Source organism: Hemitrygon akajei, chromosome 4, assembly GCF_048418815.1.
Source record: "Hemitrygon akajei chromosome 4, sHemAka1.3, whole genome shotgun sequence".
Classification (NCBI taxonomy): domain Eukaryota; kingdom Metazoa; phylum Chordata; class Chondrichthyes; order Myliobatiformes; family Dasyatidae; genus Hemitrygon; species Hemitrygon akajei.
In genome coordinates this window covers 163,597,173-163,617,358 of record NC_133127.1, presented here as the reverse complement: position 1 = coordinate 163,617,358, position 20,186 = coordinate 163,597,173, and the positions used below count along the sequence as shown (strand labels likewise).

At 39.0% G+C, this 20,186-nt stretch overlaps 1 protein-coding gene across 1 annotated transcript in view; it reads right to left on the bottom strand.

Annotated features, from left to right (window-relative positions):
* Window positions 1-20,186, bottom strand: part of b3glcta (beta 3-glucosyltransferase a) — a 185,844-nt gene that overhangs the window by 100,869 nt on the left and 64,789 nt on the right. The window contains exon 5 of the mRNA XM_073043851.1: window positions 11,217-11,293. Within this exon, the coding sequence (XP_072899952.1) occupies window positions 11,217-11,293 (77 nt within the window). The remainder of the gene's footprint in view (window positions 1-11,216; window positions 11,294-20,186) is intronic.

The following is a 20,186-nucleotide window of genomic DNA, read 5'->3' as shown; positions in this document are numbered from 1 at the left end:
TGGAGGTTATGCTTTTCAGCTTCCTACCTAACTCCCCATATTTTCTTTTCAGGACCTCATCCCTTTCCCTACCTATCAATATATATATCACAGCTTTTGGTTGTTCAACCTCCTGTTTAGAATGCTTTGGACCCAACATAAGACATCTCTGATTCTGTCACCTGGGTGTCTCATTCATGTCCAGATAATCTTCTGTCTGCTCCTCTAATTGTCGAATCCCCCTTCACTACTGCACTCATCTTCTCCCTCTTCCCTTCAGAGCCACAGATACAATGCCAGAGACATGGTCGCTGCAGCTTTTCCCTGGTAGGCCAACCCCCTCAACGGTATCCAAAGTGGAATACTTATTATTCAGGGAGATTGCTACAGGGATACTCTGCACTGTCGGCCCATTTCCTTTCCTGTTCCTAACAGTCACCCAAGTACCTGCCTCCTGAAACTTTGTCCCCTGCCTCCCGTAGCTCCTATCTATCTCCTCAGTTTGCTGTATGAGTTAAAGGTCATCAAGCTGCAGCTCCAGTTACTTAATATGTTCTCTGAGAAGCTGCAGCTCAGTCTACTTGGTGCAGATATGGTTATCCAGGAGGCTGTATGTCTTCCAGTATTCCCACATCTTATACAAAGAACACCACACAATCTCTGGAGCCATTCTCACTGTACTAATTATGCACTAAAGATGAAGAACGAAAAAGAAAATTTACAGAAACTTACCTCGCCCAAGCTTCCTCACTCTAACACTGGTCCGCTCCAACATTGGCCACTCTGCTTGTCCCTACCTTATTTTAAATTCTCCTTTGCTAGTGAATTGCGATTTGATTGAGCCGCAGGTAAAAGCTGAAAGCCTGTGAACATACCTTTTTAAATCTCTTGCCCCAACCTGTGTGTAGCCTCCTCTCACAGGTCCATTGGGCCACCAGGAAAACATATGGTATCTCTGCATTTCCTGACATATGAAATGTTCCTTAAAGAACCCAAATTTCTGCACAAGATACATTTTCTATGGGGGTGTTCAGTCTACTGATATAAGCAGTGATGTTTAAATCATCTCAGTGTCTTCTGAGATCATGATATTTCTTTCAGGATTGCTCACTGTACAGAATTCATCGTGGAATGAAATCCCATTGACCTTTAAACTTCCTGCTCTGTTTCCTCTATAATAGAACTGTCATATTGTATGCATTAGTCTTATTGCCAGTATTCTCTCTGTTTAGAAAGTTGAGATAAATTTCACAATTTCAAACAATATTTCCAAGTAATGGCTGGAAAAAGAAAACTACAGTATTGATATTTTTGTACTCTTACAAGTATATATCTAAAATCTTTAAAGGTTTTAATATTCAGGCAAATTACACTTGTGTAAGATAATGCGTAGGGGCACCATTTGTCAGATTTTTTTGTACCAGTTCAATACTCCCACATATTGTGGAAGTCCATTTTAATAAAGGGTGATGGATATCCATGTCCTTAATAAAATGAAAAATCAATGTTATCTCCTTATTCAATGAGAATTAAGAAAGGAAATAATGATGGGGAAACAGAATTAATTTAAGTGAATGAATGGATCAAATCAGATTTGAAAAGGTTAGGTTCAAAAAGTGAGAAATACTGACTGGAATACAAGAGAGGGAAAGAGAATAGAAGGAAAAATGCTAATATTTAAAACTTGACATTATGAAAAATTAGTAACAATGTTTTACAAGCCACAATCTAATTAGTTTAAATTGTTGTTTTTCTCTGTAAGAGGGATATATTTTCCATGCATTAAATACCACATTATCAAAGAAGAACTCACGGTTAACTTTCTGCACTAAAGGACAATCAATGTTCAAATCAAGCAAGTTCTTAAAAATGAGGGAAAGATAACAGCAAGGCGCAGCTTGTGCAAGTCAATCTGAATGAATTAAATGACCCAGCGTTGGAACATTTGCAACTTACTGAGTATGTCTCATTTCTGGTCAATTTGCAAATGAATCTTCACTATAGGAGCCCTTCAGGTTTAAGGATGACTTGCTTCCATCAGATGAAGTGAGTTCTCAGGTTACAGATGAGATCCACATGGAAACGTCAGCCTCTTCCACAGAAGGTGCAGGAGGTACAAGGTGAAAAAGTAGCTAGTTTGTATGGTTGTGCACGCCTTCTGTCACTTATATAATGTCCCTTCGAGGATCATCACCTTGTCATGGTGGATAGGCTTGGAGTTCCTGAGAGCAATGCCGTCTGTTGATTATCTCTTGGTAGGGTCACCCATGGCAGTATGTTCAGGGGGAGGTTCTTGAGAAAGCGTGATCCAATCAAGACCTCAACAGTGGAACTGGTGGAAGATGTTGACACATCACAATGACAGTGAAAGCAGAAGAAAGGCGCGGCAGTGAAGGGTTCCTAGATGTCTTGCACTCCATGCCACTGGACCCTGAGGCTGATCTGTGAAGGACTAAGTGGTGGCTGCCTGCGAATCAGCCTCCTCACATTAAACAAAGTCACGCACAGGCATTCTCCATTAAGAGAATCCACCCTAACATTACAGATGAAGTCTCAAGGCAATCAGTAAGCGGCAAAGACGGCAGTATTGTCAGGTCTGGAAGCCCCTAGTCATGAGCTGGCACATTGGGTGGTGGGTGTTTGATTCAGTCACTGGGCTGTTGGGCTGACGCAGAAAGAGCCCTTCATCAGCTGAACCCACAACGGAGCAGCCCTATTTACGATCCACTTTACTCACCCCACTCAGGGAAGGAGCTAGAAAACGTTCCTTAAAAATAGCCTGCCTCAACATTCTGACTGGAATTACTGTGTCTAGAGGGATCACCATATGTGGTAAGAAATAAAGAAAAAATACCTTTGGAGCCTGGAATGTGTGCACGTGGATAGAAAGTGCAACAGAGAGGAAAACTGAGATCATCACCAGAGAATCGAGGGGATGCCAGACTGACCCAGCTGCGCTTTCTGAAACCCATATGGCAGACAAAGGGCAACTGAAGGAAAAGGATGATCACATTTTTTCTGGAAAGGGAAGGCAGTTGATGATCCATCTGGTGCTTGCCAACAACCAGAAGGCAACTGTCATGAGAGCTTATGCACCAACTCTAGATTCTATGGAAAAGAGGCCTACTACGCCTGCCTAAATGTGACACTGTTGAGCATCCCCAAGATAATTCTCTTAGAGGATGTCAATGCCAGGGTCAGTTGAGACTTCAACCTTTGGAAGAGTACCATAGGAAAGGAAGACATTGGAAACATCAACACAGATGGACTACTACTTCTGTCTTATCGTCAACACACTTTTTTGGCAGAAAAACAAATTCAAGACATCTTGCAGCATCCCGATCTAAACAATGGCATCTCAATGACTCTGTCATCTTCCGTGCTAGAAACCACCGTGATGTGAATATCACGAGGGCAGATGGCTGCTGAACAGAACATTGCACGATCTGTACCACCATGTCCATCAGACTCATGAAAGAAAGGAGGGTTCATAAAAAGCAGACCAAGCCAAGATTAAAACTTGAGAGCCTGCTTGGCACTGCCACCCAACAACACCCTCAGGCCTTGCTTGCTGAAAACCTCCAATGGGAATATCTGGAGGATATTCTTCCTTCCTTAACACAACTATTATGTAGAATTTGAAGGCCAATATCTCACATCAGTGTGTGCAGAAGTCATCAAGTTTGTTGAGAGCTATAGTGAAAACTCAGACAATTATAAGCATAACTGCAACCATCATGTTTTACATGAACTTTGCAAGCACCTATGAACACCAGAAATCCATCCTTCAATACGCTGTAGGCATTGTTTAAGTGCTGCCCTGGGGATACAAAATAAGCTCTGTGAAGCATGAATTAGTTGCCTTCTTCAGAACATTAATGAATTCACCCACCGATGTCCTTGCCAGTGTTTGTCAATGATCGATCCCAGAACCCTGCTGTTCATGAAATGACATCAGTGTCTGAAACTTAAGGCCCCTAAGTGCAGAGCTTCCTCTCGTCACTCTTCAACAGTCCGGCAAGGTGATGCCCTTCATTAGACAGACACGGACTCAAACACCTAACTGAATTGTTACCGTCCATTTGCCAACAAATCACTGTTTTAAAGGGCTTGGTGTTACCCAGGTTCTATTCCTCATACTTCCAGCACGTGCAAGCAACACTTGAATTTTTCATTCACTTTGTCTGGAGGAGCAAGTTATGCTAAAAAGAAATCAAAACACTGCAGATGCTGGAAACCTAAAACAAACATTGACCTGCTGATTAGGCAGCATCTGTAAAAAGAAAAAACTATGTTTCAGGTGTGCAACATTTCATCAAAACTGAAAAGAAATTTCATCAATTAACGCTTCCCATCGCTTTCAACATTTTGAAGGATTCATTCAATTTAAGACTTCCTGGTCCACTCTTCCTTACCAATTTACCATTCCCCAAATTACAGCACTTTTCCTTGCAACCTTGTACAATGCAACAACGGTCCTTTCATCTCCTCAGGTCCCACCACCCAGATGGCCTGTAAAGCAACAATTTATTTCAAGTAAAGCAGGGGTTTTACTCTATGTTCCACTCTATGTCAGTAAAAAAAGATAAAGAACGTGTATGGCACTTGACTAAGAAATAATGGCACCTAAAGTTTAAATAAAGCAACTTGACTTTATTCTTTACTCCAATAATCTTTCTTCATAAATGAACTGAAAGAACAGATTAATCAGTGAATCTGAGCAGCTTATTCAACGTGGCAATACATATATTAGACCTTGCTATTGTCATTACATAGCATGCTGATAATCACTTACTTTGATTTCAACATCTTATTTGTCAAAACTCATAAATGAGAATCAATGGTTACTAGGTTTTTGTTCAACTTTTACAGTTATGTTATTAAACTCCCCATTTCCACCACCCAATCTCTTTATTATGGCTTTGGAAATTGAACATTTCAGATGCGGTGAGAAATCCTTTAATAATTTTGGATAATTAAGAATTCTTATCCATAACGCATAGAGACATTCATTGATCAGCAGCACACTATAGTTGCTGGAAAGTACTGTCATTGGAGGACTGCAGAGCAGAAGTGGAGGGATAAAGCGCTTCCATGATAAACTTGGGAACAATAGAATAACAGTAGTGAATTTTAATCTACAAAAGGAATTTAAGAACTGTAAGGGTTGTAACATGCCCTACAATGAATTACATGTTTGCTCAAACTACAATGTTGCTTTACAATATGACCATTCCTTGATAATTTAGTTTGTATTAAATTATAAAACCTAAATTGTCAGATTTATCTATAATTGTTCTGAATCTTTGTTTTAGAAAACTATCAAAAAAGAGTAACAAGATTACATTGACTCCTGATGAAGGGTTTCGGCCCGAAACGTCGTCACTACCTCCTCCCATAGATGCTGTCTGGCCTGCTGAATTCTGCCAGCATTTTCTGTTTTTATTAACAAGATTACATTTCCATTTATTGATAGAAGCAGCATTTATTCAGCAGATCCTGCAGATAAATGATTTAGTCTGGGCCCCCAAGGAACACTGAGTTCCTGGTTTTGTTATATTGAAGTTTTCATATAATAAACTGTTCGCTGATTCTCAAGAAGTTGGATAAGGGGAAAAAACTATTTCAGAAATTAGATCACATAGTTCGGTTTATTTCAATGCTGTGCATTTGAAAATGTGTTTCGGATAAAGTGAAACACAGAAATGGTTGACCACCAATTGGGTCCCAGTTTGCAACCAACTCACCAAGAAGCACCTCACCTCCATAGCCCAAGTGTTTCAATGCTACAATCCTACAAGGCCCTGGCTTTCCAATGCTCTGATTGCACAAGTCTCATGTAACTAAGTCTCAATCATCTCTTGCTGCATGCCCACAAGGCTACAATTCCCTGGTGCCCCCCAAACACTCTGCGGCATTCACTACCATCCTTCCACACCACAGCTTCCACTAGCAACAACTTCTCATCCATATACAGTGGTGCTAGAAAGTTTGTGAATCCTGTAGAATTTTCTTTATTTCTGCATAAATATGACCTACAATGTGATCAGATCTTCATGCAAGTCCTAAAATTAGATAAAGAGAACCTAATAAATAATACATAAACATTATACTTGTTCATTTATTTATTAAGAAAAATGATCTAATATTACAAGTATTAGTTGGAAAAAGTATGTGAATCTTTGCTTTCTGTAACTGGTGTGACCCCCTTGTACACCAATAACTTCAATCAAACATTTCTGGTGACTATTGATCAGTTCTACACATTGGCTTGGGGGAACTTTAGGTCATTCCACCATACAAAACTGCTTCAACTCTGGGATGTTGGTGAGTTTCCTTGCATAAACTGCTTGCTTCAGGTCATTCCATAACATTTCTATAGGATTTTTTTTAAGGTCAGGACTTTGACTTGACTATTCCAAAACATGAATTTTCTTCTTTTTTTAAACCATTCTGTTGTTGATTTACTCTTGCCTTTTGGATTGTTGTATTATCCAACTTCTATTAAGCTTCAGGTGACAGACTGCTACCCTGAAATTCTCCTGTAAAATGTCTTGATACAATTTTGAATTCATTGTTCCCTCAATGATGTCCAGGCTGAGGCAGCAAAGCAGCCCCAAACCATGATACTCTTTCCACCATGCTTCACAGTTGTGATGACATTTTGGTGTTGGTGTGCAGTGCCTTTTTTTTCTCTAAACATAGCAACGTGCATTTGCCAAAACAGTTCAACTTTTGTCTCATCTGTCCACAGTTCATTGTCCCAGAACTGTTGTAGAACATCTAGGTGGTCTTTTGCAAACTTGAGACATGCAGCAATGTTTTTTTGGAGAGCATGTTTCTTCCCTGGTGTCCTTCCATGAACTTTTTTTTTGTTCAGTGCTTTTCTTATAGCGGACGTATGAACAGAGACTTTAGCAAGTTCTAGAGAATAATGCAGGTCTTTTACTGTTACCGTTGAGTTCTTTTTCATCTCCTTCAGAATTGAAGGATGTGCTCTTGGTGTGATCTTTGCAGGATGCCCACTCCTAGCGGGAATAGCAACAGTACTGAGTTTCCTCCATTTGTAGACAATTTCTCTAACTGTGGACTGATGAACACTCAGGTCTTTAGAAATGCTTTTATAGACTTTTCCAACTTCATGCATCTCTACATTTCTTCTTCCAAGGTCCTCTGAAAGTTGTTTTGATCAAGGCATGGTGCACATAAACAGATCTTTCTTGAGAAGAGCAGGCTGTGTCAGTAACCCAACTTTGTGTGTCTTTTTTTTAATTGGGCAGGGCACCTCTACAACCCACACCTCCAATCTCATCTCATTGATTGGAATACCTGACTCCAAACAGCTTTCGTAGAAGGTATTACCCCAGAGATACACATTCTTTTTCCAACAAATATATGTAATATTGGATCATTTTTCTCAATAAATAAATGAACAAGTATCATGTTTTTGTGTTATTTATTTAATTGAGTTCTCTTTATCGAGTTTTCGGACTTAAGTTAAGATCTGATCACATTTTGGGTCATAGTTTTGCAGAAATAGAGAAAATTCTACAGGGTTCACAAACTTTCCAGCACCACTGTAGAGAAGCTATAATGGCACACTCCAGTTCCTGGGCCATAATCATAAATGGTCAAAAGGTAAGCTTTCACATGCTCTTAATACAATAACACTCGTGGCATATGTGTGGTAAGTCATATCTGACAAACACAGCAAAATAAAAAAGTTAGCATAGTGTAACCTACAGCATAATTAGCAGTTCTCTACGGAAATGGGATGAAAGATTAAACACACTGGCAAGTGCATATTGAACATAAATTATGTGAGTATGGACCTTATAGTACTGTTTACAAATTGGACATAACCAGTACATAAATATCCCAGATTATAAACCCAAGATATTCCACAGATGCTGGTTAAACTGTTTACAAAGGAGCATGAGAAAGAGTCAAAGTGAAATCAACCACATTACGTCTCTAAGGTACTCATAATATACCAATCAGACAAGTGATATTCCTGCACAGTTCTGGAAGAATGTGGAATAAATATTAAATTACAGTCTTTTCTGGTATCTAAAGCTAAAGATCACCTAGTATTAATTAGAAGAATAATATCAGTATTTAAACAGCATCATTGAAATTCACATATTCTGTCACAATCACATTTTTCCTGTGTGACCTTGCTGTACATAAACTGGCTACCATTTTTAATATTATTTCTCCACTACCTCTAAAAATAACTTTGAAAGTTCTGAGGTCATGAGGTACTTCAGCATTCTTGAAAATGATGTATTTCATTGTCCCCAATTGCAGTCCTCAATTAGTTTCACTTTTATTCATCCAAAAGTAGTCTCCTGTAAAGGTTATGCTTATGCAGCACCATCTGCATTCAATTTGTACGTCATCAGTAGGGATACAATGGAAAGTCTTGACTCAGATTCCAAAAATTCATTCTTGATATAACCTTTCTTATCCTATCATTGGAATTTTACTGTCAAGCTCTTTGTCCATCATCTCGTCCTGAGAGAGCCACAGGTAGCTCAAACTAGATATGATTAATATCAATCCCCACCACCATTTACTGCATCCACTCTGCCTTTAGTTCATTTGTCAGAATACATTTCTATGAAGAAATTTTAGATCTGATCACAACATTTAAGTGTTAAACATGTAAGCTTATGTTTCACATTTCTAAAAAAATTGCAGTTTTATGTATCTACATTTGTTGAACAAAATTAATTTAAAGTATACTGCTTTCATTATTTTCCCTGTGATAAAAGTGAAAGTCATCTGGAATTAAAGTGTTCATCTGGCACATATGCACAAAAACACAATTTAACTCAATCAAAAAGATGTAAAGAAAATGAAATAAGCCAACACATTTGATCAATGATTACTTTCCAAGCGCTTTGTATTGAAAATTCACTTCTACCTGTGGTAGATATCTAAGGCAATTATAGACTGAGTATCCCTTATCCAGAAATCAAAAACCCAAAATTTTTTATAGTGCTGACATGAAGCCACAAGTGCAAAATTGCACAAGACATCGGTAAGGTTCCCAGGCGATGTGCACCACAGATAGTTCTGAGAAGTGACCTCACACACTCTGAGTTTGTTTTCAGCAGTCATCATTGCCAGACCTTCATGCTTTACTCACAGAGATGACCATGTTCCTTTGCTGCTCTACGCTGTGAAGATATTGTTGAAAATGTCAGAAAGACCTGCAATCACCCCTATGGGCAATAGTGAAAAGAAAAGGAAGAATTTATAACACAAAAAATCAAGTTATTGGAAAATGCTGAGTGTGGTGCAAGCGTGAAGCATCTGCCGGACGAGTATGGTATAGAAAAGATCACCATCTCTGACCCGAAGAAACAAAAGAATAAACTGTTAAAAGTTCTATGCTGAAAGTAATGAAAAAAGTACATGTTTGGCACAGCTTTGTGGGCCGAAGGGCCTGTATTGTGCTGTAGGTTTTCTAAGTTTCTAAAAGGAGCTAATGAAACATAGAAAACCACTCCATAAAGAAAAGTATTAAGATCTCAAACATGTATTGAAAGATTAGTGAACATATGCCATTTAATGGTATGTTGATCATGAAACAAGCAAAATCTATCATGACAAGCTCAAAATTGAAGGGAATTGTGAATATTCAGAAGTTTAATTGCAGAAATTTAAGAAAAGACACAGCATTAAATATTTAAAGATTTATGGTGATAAAGCGTCTGCTGATCATGAATAGCGAAGATGAAGATGATACTGTTAACACAGTAGAAAAGCTGCCCACAGATGACATGGTGAAAATGTATTATGGACTTTTTGAAGATCTAGTGTAGTCTGCATTCACAACAGAACAAGAAATCAGATTAGTTTATAAAAACCAAAGAAAGATGGCTGCAACAAAAACCCTTTTAATGAGACAGACAACACTGCAGGAAACATTTAAAAAAGTCATCCAGCACAGAGCCTCCTCATCTCGAAAGCATCCGCTTCCAGGTCCCTCAACCACTTCTGATGTTCCTCCTTACAAAGATGTACCCTCTTCCCTCAGGTTTCTCAGAACTGACATAGTTGTTGTGCTTGCTGTGGCATTTATCTTACTTTGTAAGCAAAGACCATTATGTTTTTTTGGTAATTACAATTACAAAACATATTATTTTTGCGTGAAATCTGAACTTCATCTCCACCTAAAATCCCATGTTTGAGTGTAACATGACCAGCATCGTTATTGCATTAAAAATAAAGTGTTGACTTTTTTCAGTTTTCATTTTTAATAACCTGTGATTAAATTCAATCTTTTGTTTTCATTCCTTACATAAAACTATAAAAAATATTAAATACAAATATAGTGTATTGCAAACTTCTAAATCAAACCATGTCATTGTAGGTGGAGACTGAAAGCCTGCCGTTGTTTGTTGTTGTTCAACAGCTGATTCGGGTTTTCTCCCGACACTGTTGTGCTGCTTTTGTTACCCTGCCCACATTATATTTTCATTATATTACTGGTATGCAATAATTTTTACTGTTGAGTACATATGTGTGTTAAGCAAGTGTAGGACAAAGACTGCTTACCGGCATAAATTTAGAGTTGTGAATAATGGTGATACCGAACAGCCACTGACTCTCCACCTGGACAGCCGAGGTAGTGACAGCTTACGTTTATGATGGTTCAATGTACACATTATTGTTTCTTATACAAAATGATTAAAAATATTATATACAGCTACTTTCACAGTATATGTATAAGTTATATGTAATGGATTTCATGCTTAGACTTGGGTCAATCCCCAAGCTATTTTATTATATAGATGCAAATATTCCAAAATCCAAAAAAAAATTTAAAATACTTCCAGCCCGAGTATTTCATCACTACTCATGTATCATACATTTCACTGCACTAACATGACGAGAGGTGCATCAGGGTCAGCACCGCATTACAGAGTGCTTTTATAGAGGTGCAGCAGGTACTCAGGAAGGGTTCAACATGGTTTATTCTAATAGTTATATCTGAATTTTTTTTTACACCATGGCGTACACATTTTGTGTTGTGGCCCTGTTAGACCAAGTTGTTCCAAATTTTTGATAAATTTACAATAACAGCATTGATTGGACACCATTAAACTAATAATAAAATTATATTTGGTCAGAACAACACATATAATTAAATGCATGACTTAATCACCGAGTCATCATAATCACCTCTACCAGACATTCTGTCTACACTGCTTGAGGGTACTTACTGTGGTATTATGGGAATGATGGTCCAAGCTCCTTCTTGCTTGCTCAATTCATGAATAAACAACACCGTAGGCAGATACTAAGAAGAGAGAGAAAGATTAACATAATTGAAGCAGAAAAGCATTTTACCTTGTTCATCGTGAAAGATATAACGTATTCATTTAAATGTTACATATCAGTTCCTTGCTCCTGCATTGACACGGACTCACATGATCAACAGATTGATGCACAAACATTTGGCTGTAGAAGCTCAAAGGTAAGCATTCTTCTGTAATTCTGTTGCATAAAGTAATCTTAATAATTATATTTTTGAATTCCTCTGGTTTACATCTTCATCTCAAGAAATTCCTACAAGCTCTACCTTAAGAATCTTAAGAAAGAAATTAGAAAAGCTAAAAGAAGATATGAGGTTGCTTTGGCAAATAAGGTGAAAATAAATCCAAAGGGTTTGTACAGTTATATTAATAGCAAAAGGATAGTGAGGGATAAAATTGGTCCCTTAGAGAATCAGAGTGGACAGCTATGTGAGAAGCCAAAAGAGATGGGGGGAGATTTTGAACAATTTCTTTTCTTCGGTATTCACTAAGGAGAAGGATATTGAATCGTGTAAGGTAAGAGAAATAAGTAGGGTAGTTATGGAAACTATGATGATTAAAGAAGAGGAAGTACTGGCGCTTTTAAAGAATATAAAAGTGGATAAATCTCCAGGTCCTGACCAGATATTCCCTAGGACCTTGAGGGAGGTTAGTGTAGAAATAGCAGGGGTTCTGACCGAAATATTTCGAATGTCGTTAGAGACGGGGATGGTGCCAGAGGATTGGCGTATTGCTCATGTGGTTCCATTGTTTAAAAAGGGTTCTAAGAGTAAACCTAGCAATTATAGGCCTGTCAGTTTGACATCAGTGGTGGGTAAATTAATGGAAAGTATTCTGAGAGATGGTATATATAATTATCTGGATAGAAAGGGTCTGATTAGGAACAGTCAACATGGATTTGTGCGTGGAAGGTCATGTTTGACAAATCTTATTGAATTTTTGGAAGAGGTTACTAGGAAAGTTGACCAGGGTAAAGCAGTGGATGTTGTCTATATGGACTTCAGTAAGGCCTTTGACAAGGTTCCACATGGAAGGTTAGTTAGGAAGGTTCAATCGTTAGGTATTAATATTGAAGTAGAAAAATGGATTCAACAGTAGCTGGATGGGAGATGCCAGAAAGTAGTGGTGGATAACTGTTTGTCAGGTTGGAGGCCGGTGACTAGTGGTGTGCCTCAGGGATCTGTACTGGGTCCAATGTTGTTTGTCATATACATTAATGATCTGGATGATGGGGTGGTAAATTGGATTAGTAAGTATGCAGATGATACTAAGATAGGTGGCGTTGTGGATAATGAAGTAGGTTTTCAAAGCCTGCAGAGAGATTTAGGCCAGTCAGAAGAGTGGACTGAAAGATGGCAGATGGAGTTTAATGCTGATAAGTGTGAGGTGCTACATTTTGGTAGGACTAATCAAAATAGGACATACATGGTAAATGGTAGGGCATTGAAGAATGCAGTAGAACAGAGTGATCTGGGAATAATGGTGCATAGTTCCCTGAAGGTGGAATCTCATGTGGATAGGGTGGTGAAAAAAGCTTTTGGTATGCTGGCCTTTATAAATCAGAGCATTGAGTATGGGAGTTGGGATGTAGTGTTAAAATTGTACAAGGCATTGGTGAGGCCAAATTTGGAGTACTGTGTACAGTTCTGGTCACCGAATTATAGGAAAGATGTCAACAAAATAGAGAGAGTACAGAGGAAATTTACTAGAATGTTACCTGGGTTTCAGCACTTAAGTTACAGAGAAAGGTTGAACAAGTTAGGGCTTTATTCTTTGGAGCGTAGAAGGTTGAGGGAGGACTTGATAGAGGTATTTAAAATTATGATGGGGATAGATAGAATTGACGTGGATAGGCTTTTTTCCATTGAAAGTAGGGGAGATTCAAACAACAGGACATGAGTTGAGAGTTAAGGGGCAAAAGTTTAGGGGTAACACGAGGGGGAACTTCTTTACTCAGAGAGTGGTAGCTGTGTGGAACAAGCTTCTGGTAGAAGATGTAGAAGCAGGTTTGATTTTGTCATTTTAAAAAAATTGGATAGGTATATGGACAGGAAAGGAATGGAGGGCTATGGGCAGAGTGCAGGTAGGTGGGACTAGGTGAGAGTAAGCGTTCGACATGGACTAGAAGGGCCGAGATGGCCTGTTTCCGTGTTGTAATTGTTATGTGGTTAATCCTTAAAAACAACATTTCTTTAAGTTCTAACTTTTCAGTTTGCACCATCCTTGCTTCCTTCAGCACAGCCACCACCTTGCCATTTGTTACAGGGCAATATGAACCTCAAATATGTTCGAACTTCAATCCCTAGAACTACCACTCTTAAAAGCCAATTTCTTACATTATCCTCCATTTTTCTTAATGGTTCTCTACGAAGCATCATAAAAGCTTTCAGAATAATTGTTCCAGATTAGCACATAATATTGTCAAGAAGTCAATGGAGGACTTGATAATATCATATTACAGTATTTATACATAATGTTATCTGTACAAAATTTCAAAGCAAGAGAACTAATACACAGCTTTATAGCTAGTTGATAATTACACCATTACCACTTCAGCTTATTTTTCAATAGTTCAACTCAAAAAGTCAGTAACAGACATCATTAATGAGGAAACATAAAGTGTACAAGTGAATAATGAAGTTCTCTGAATTAGTATCCAATATTTCTGAATATTCTTCAGAAAAGGTGGTTGAATTCATTAAAGATTAGGAAGCAATAAATATTCCTAATACACAAGAGTTTCTGCAGATGCTGGAAACACAAACTAAATGCTAAAGGAACTCAGTAGGTTAGGCAGCATTTATAGAAATAAATAAATAGCTAACATTTGGACTGAGATCCTTCCTCAGTACTGGAAAGGCACAGGGAAGATGCCAGAATAAGGAGGTGGCGGAAGGAGGGGATGGAAAGGAGAATCCAGTAGAAAGTGATAGGTGAAACCACCTGGATGGGAAATGTAAAGGATAGAAGGAGAGGAGAGTAAACCATAGGAGAAAGGAAAGAAAGAGGGGCACCAAGGAGAGATGACAGGTTAATGAGAAGAGGTAATGGCCAGAGTGAAGAATAGAATGAGAGAGAAGGATGAGGGAAAATAAATTACCAGAAGGAGAAATCAATGATTATGCCACAGGTTTGAGGCTACCTAAACAGAATATGAAGTGTTGCTCTTCCACCCTGAGAGTGTCATCATAGTGACAAGAAACAAGGCCATGGACCAACAAGTCAGAATGGGAATGGGGTTAGGAAGTAAAATGTTTGGCCACTGGGAAATTCCACTTTTGGAGGATGGAGCGGAGGTGCTCAACATAGCACTCCCCCAACTAACATTGGGTCTCGCCAATGTAGTGGAGTACACATTGCTTGCACCAGATACAATAGATGACCCCAACAGATTCACAAAAGTGTTCGCTCACCTGGAAAGACTGTTTGAGGCCCTGAATGGATGTAAGGGCTGGCAAGTATAGCATATCTGTCGCTTGCAGGGATACGTGTCAGGATGGAGATTTGTTGCGAAGGACGAATGGATAAGGGAATCATGGAGGAAGTGATTCCTACAGAAAGCAGATAGCAATGGGTTGGGGGGGGGAGATAAAGATGTGTTTGGTGATAGGCTCCTTTTGAAGATGACAGAGGTTGTGGAGAATGATGTGTTGGATGCAGAGGCTTGTGGGGTAGCAGGTGATGACAAAAAGAACTCTATCACTGTTAAAGTGGCAGGAAGATAGGGTGAGCACAGACATCAGCAAATGGAAGAAATGGAGGAGAGGGCAGCATCAGTGGTGGAGGAACAGAAACCTATTCAAAGGAGAAAGACATCTCTGATGTCCTGGAAAGGAAAGCCTCACCTTGGGAACAGAAGTACCAGAGATGAAGGATCAGAGATGAAGGTTTTTTTAACGGGAGGTAGGGTGGAAAGAGGCGTCGTCAATATAACCATGGGAATCAGTAGGTTTATAAAAGATACTGGTAGACAGTCTCTAGAGACTCCATCTCTGGAGACAGAGAGATGAGAAAGAGGAGGGAGATGTCAGAAATTAACAGTGTGTTTACAGGCATTGTGGAAGTTGGAAGCAAAGTTGCTGAAATTGACAAGCTCAGCATGGGTGCATGAAGCAGCACCAATGGAGTCATCAAAGTAATGCAGAAAGACTTGGGGAGCATAACCAATGAAGGCTTGGAACTTGGATTGTTTTACGTAGCCAATGAAAAACAGTCATAGCTGGGGCCCTTGGCTACTCCTTCAGCCTGGAGAAAGTGGGAGGAGCCGAAGGAGAAATCGTGGACCAACTCTGTCAGACAGAGGAGGGTGGTGGTGGAGGGGAACCAGCTGGGTCTCCTATTGAGAATGAAGTGGAGAGCTTTAAAGCCTTCTTAAGGGGGGGGGGGGGGCATAGAAGTATAAAGTGACTGGACATCCATGACGAAAATGAGGCAGTCAGGGCCAGAGAATTTAAAGTTGCAGAGGAGATTGAGAGCAGGTGAGATGCTGCAGATGTAGGAAGGAAGGGATTGAACCAAGGGGGATAGAATGGAGTCTAGGTATACGTTCACAAGTTCGATAGGGCAGGAGCAGGCAGGGAAAATGGGCCTACACGTACAGTCAGGTTTGTGAAACTTGGGTGGGGGATAGAAATGAGCGGTGCAGAGTAATAGAACTGCAAGTTTGGTGGCAATGGATGGGAGCTGGCTAGAGTTGATAACATTAGTGATGGTGTCAGAGACAATTTTTTGATGGTCTTGAGTGCAGTCCTTTGCAAGGGGTAAGTAAGAGGAGGTGTCAGAGAGCTGCAGCCTAGCCACAGCAAGATAGAGGTCAGTTCGCCACACTATAACAGCACTCCCTTTGTTTCAGAATCAGAATCAGGTTTATTATCACCGGTATGTGACAAGAAATTTGTTAACTTAGCAGCAGCAGTTCAATGCAATGCATAATCTAGCAGAGAGAGAAAAAAATAATTAATAAAACAAAACATAATAACAAATAAACAAGTAAATCAATTACGTGTATTGAATAGATTTTTTTAAATGTGCAAAAACAGAAATACTGTATATTAAAAAAAGTGAGGTAGTGTCCAAAGCTTCAAGTTCCATTTAGGAATCGGATGGCAGTGGGGAAGAAGCTGTTCCTGAATCACTGAGTGTGTGCCTTCAGGCTTTTGTATCTCCCACCCGATGATAACAGTGAGAAAAGGGCGTGCCCTGGGTGCTGGAGGTCCTTAATAACGGACACTGCCTTTCTGAGACACCGCTCCCTGAAGATGTCCTGGGTAGTTTGCAGGCTAGCACCAAAGATGAAGCTGACTAGATTTACAACCTTCTGCAACTTCCAGGTTTGATGGTAAGGTTGGTATTGGTGCAGAGAGTGGAGGGCAATGCATTCAGAGGGAAAGTGTGAGGAGTGAGGAAAAACCTTACTGAGGAAAGTCCCACCCACCTGACTTCACCTATCACCTTCTAGCTGGTCTCCCTTCCCCTCCACCCCTCACTTCCCCACTTTTTCTATTTTGACATTATCCACCTTCCTTTCCAGTCTTGAAGAAGGCTCTCAGCCTAAAACTATGATTGCTTATTCATTTCCATAGATGCTGCCTGATCTGCTGAGATCCTCAGAGTTCTAACAATTTGCTAAATTTTCAAAGATACTATCTAGAAATACTCCAGTAATGAACAATGGCTTGGAATCGAAGTTTGCAGATACAAGCAACAAAGAAGCAGTGAATTGATGCAAACTTTTAATTTCCAACCTTCAATTTTCACTATGTAAAGAACAAAATACTAAGATTTGCTTAGTCATGTTCAAGTTCAGTTTATTGTCATTCAACTGTACACATTTAATGTATACCACCAAATGAAACAACCTTCCTCTGGACCAAGATGCACAACACAGTGCATATAACTCACAAGCATAACACATAAAGGAATATTACCACATGTAAACTAACAAATAATAAGGTGTATTTATTACACAGATTAAAAAGTAAACAACTTAACATTACTGATGCTTCATAACATTACTAACGTGATGAAAGCTGGGTGGTGGCAGGGCATTCAGTCGTCTTACGGCCTGGAGAAAGAAGCTTTCCCATCCTATCAGCTCTTGTCCTAATGCTACGGTACCTATTCCCTGATGGTAGGGGATCAAACTAATTGCTGGATGGAAGGGAGGGATCATTGACAGTGCTAAGGGCCCGGTGTGTGCAACGCTCCTGATAAATATCTCTGAAGTGTGGAAGAGAGACCCCGACAATCCTCTCAGCAGTCCTCCTCACAATCCTTTGTAGGATCTTGTGGTCAGATGCCTTGCAATTCCCATACCAGACGGTGATGCAGCTGGTCAGGACACTCTCGATGGTGCTCCTGTAAAAATGTGTAACTGAGTGTTTATTTGTGCATCAGGTTATGATTATTTTTGAGCTATTATTCTGTTTGTGAAATACCAACATTACAATTATGGTGTCTCACTTCTTCAGAATAACATTTGAAAATCATATGATATATTCAAAAACAAATGGATTTTTCAAGTTTGCAAAAGGCCTGTGGCAGTATGCAAACTCTTTCTCCAAGATAACTATTTTACTTTAATAATTAAGTAAAACAAGGAAACCCTAGTTTAAAATTAATTTCTTGTTTTTAGCATAGCTATTAACTTCCTTTAGTTATTTGAATCATTTCAATGGTTTCAAATATTTTCTAGATTCTTCTTTCATCAAAGACATTTACAAACAGTAGGGCTGTCGGAACATCAGAATGTCTGGCACTTTGATAATTGTGGAGTGGCTGCTACTCATGTGTAGCTCCTTCTCTTTGGAGCTGCTCAGCTACCCCTCCATACAATCAATAAAATCTGATTATCTAGAGTTGTACTCCCATTTTGCTATTTCTGAGAAATCTTTTAAGTTTTAAGTAAATTAGGAGCAACAATAGAAAAATTAGCATTAAAAAAATGAAAGATGATAAATCCCTAAGAAGTAACTATTGCTGCTAAAGGGTTGAAAGAATCTGAATGCACAGGTTGACATTCTCCAAAACTCCACAATCTGCAAGGCAGTAAACGTTATCCTGTTATTTAGTTGCCGGTGTGTTTTTGAGTGTGAGGGAGAACACAATTGAAAACAGGAAACCAAGGGCTGTTTAGCCTGACATTAGTAGAGGGTAAATTCTAGAACTGATTATTAAGGAAATGATTAGAGTGAACTTTGAAAATCACTGTAGAACTAGGCATAGTCAATGTAGATACAGGTGGCCCCCGTTTTTCAAACGTTCGCTTTACGACAGCTCACTGTTACGAAAGACCTACATTAGTACCTGTTTTCACTAACTAAAGAGGATTTTTGTTTTTACAAAAAAAAATGACTGCTTTATACACGTGTTTACCCCGAGAGACTACCATGACTGTGAAGCCTTGTGCGGACAGTTGTGTGCGCATGCATGTACGTACGTACGTATGCGTGAATGTGTGTAGGCATGTACATGCTGATTTTTTTCTCCAAATTGATTTTGATTCACTGTCTTCCCGATTTTGATTAGTGAAACTACACTGTACATACAATATTTCTACATTATATAGGCTGTATATTTATCATATCATTCCTGCTTTTACTATATGTTAGTGTCATTTTAGCCTTGATGTGTTATTTGGTATGATTCGGTATGTTATTTTTTGGGTCTGGGAATGCTCAAAAATTTTTTCCATATAATGGTATTCTTCGCTTTATGACATTTCGGCTTACAAATGGTTTCACAGGAACGTTCTACCTTCGGATAGCAGGGAAAACCTGTACATGAAAATGAGATCACGTCCTTACAGTTCCTTATTGATCAAGGAGTCACTAGGTCTAAGGAAAGTCTTGGTTTATTTACACTTCACCTTCTATTCCTATCGTGCAACATCTACAGAGCATAAGAGTGAGATTCATAAGAACTTGAGATTCTTAAGTCTCAAGTTCAAGATTTCTTTATATAGTGCAGCTGAAAATACATCATAGGCCACAAAATCTTGAAATAATGTTACAATATTTGGTTTAAAATGCCACTACATCATGCAAAAATGTGCATATTTCAAATGCATATGGAAATCCACAGACTATCCCAGCATTTGGTCATGTGAACATTTAGTCTGTTAAACTTTTTCACTCTGTAAAATTTTCCAGCAACTTTTGTTTTTCAACTGCATGCAGACGAAGTCCACACCTACAGCCTCCCAGCTGTGAAAATTTATTATCCTACCACCTCCAGTGCTACTTGTCCAGAGATGTGGAAGAGGGGAAGAAATAAGGTAGAATGGGAAAGTTAGGGCCAAGAAACAGAAATTCTGGTTAATTGGGCTAACGGATAATTGGACAGCCATCTATTCTGACACATCTTAAGGAACAAAAACAAAGCGAGAAAGTAGCCAGGTTCGCTTCATTTACTTGGGACATGATGCTGCTTAATTGGGACAGGAGACTGTTGCCAAACAGTTTCTAACTAGCGTCCATCGTATGCAAGTTGTGTCACCGATAGACACACCGTGCTGATAGCAGTTTTTCAGTTGTGTTACTTGTGTGTGTTTGTGTCAAAAAAGTAATAAATTTTGTCACTGATAGTCGGTGAGAAATAAGCAGAACAAAAATTCTGAATTGTTTTGCTCTGCAGTTTCAAGCACTCAGGCATGGAGATGCTAGAAAAAGCTGGGAGTGAAAATTATACAATTTCACTGCTTCAACAAGTTAGGAATTGTGAAGAATTTGAAGCTATTGACAATCATCATGAATGTGGCAATTAAAAGTGAAGATTTGGAAGATGCAGTCATCACAAGCATTGTTTGAAGGCAGTCCATTATCTGCACTAAGTATCTACACTGATTTTGTTTATTTACATTCAACCAAAAAACACCGA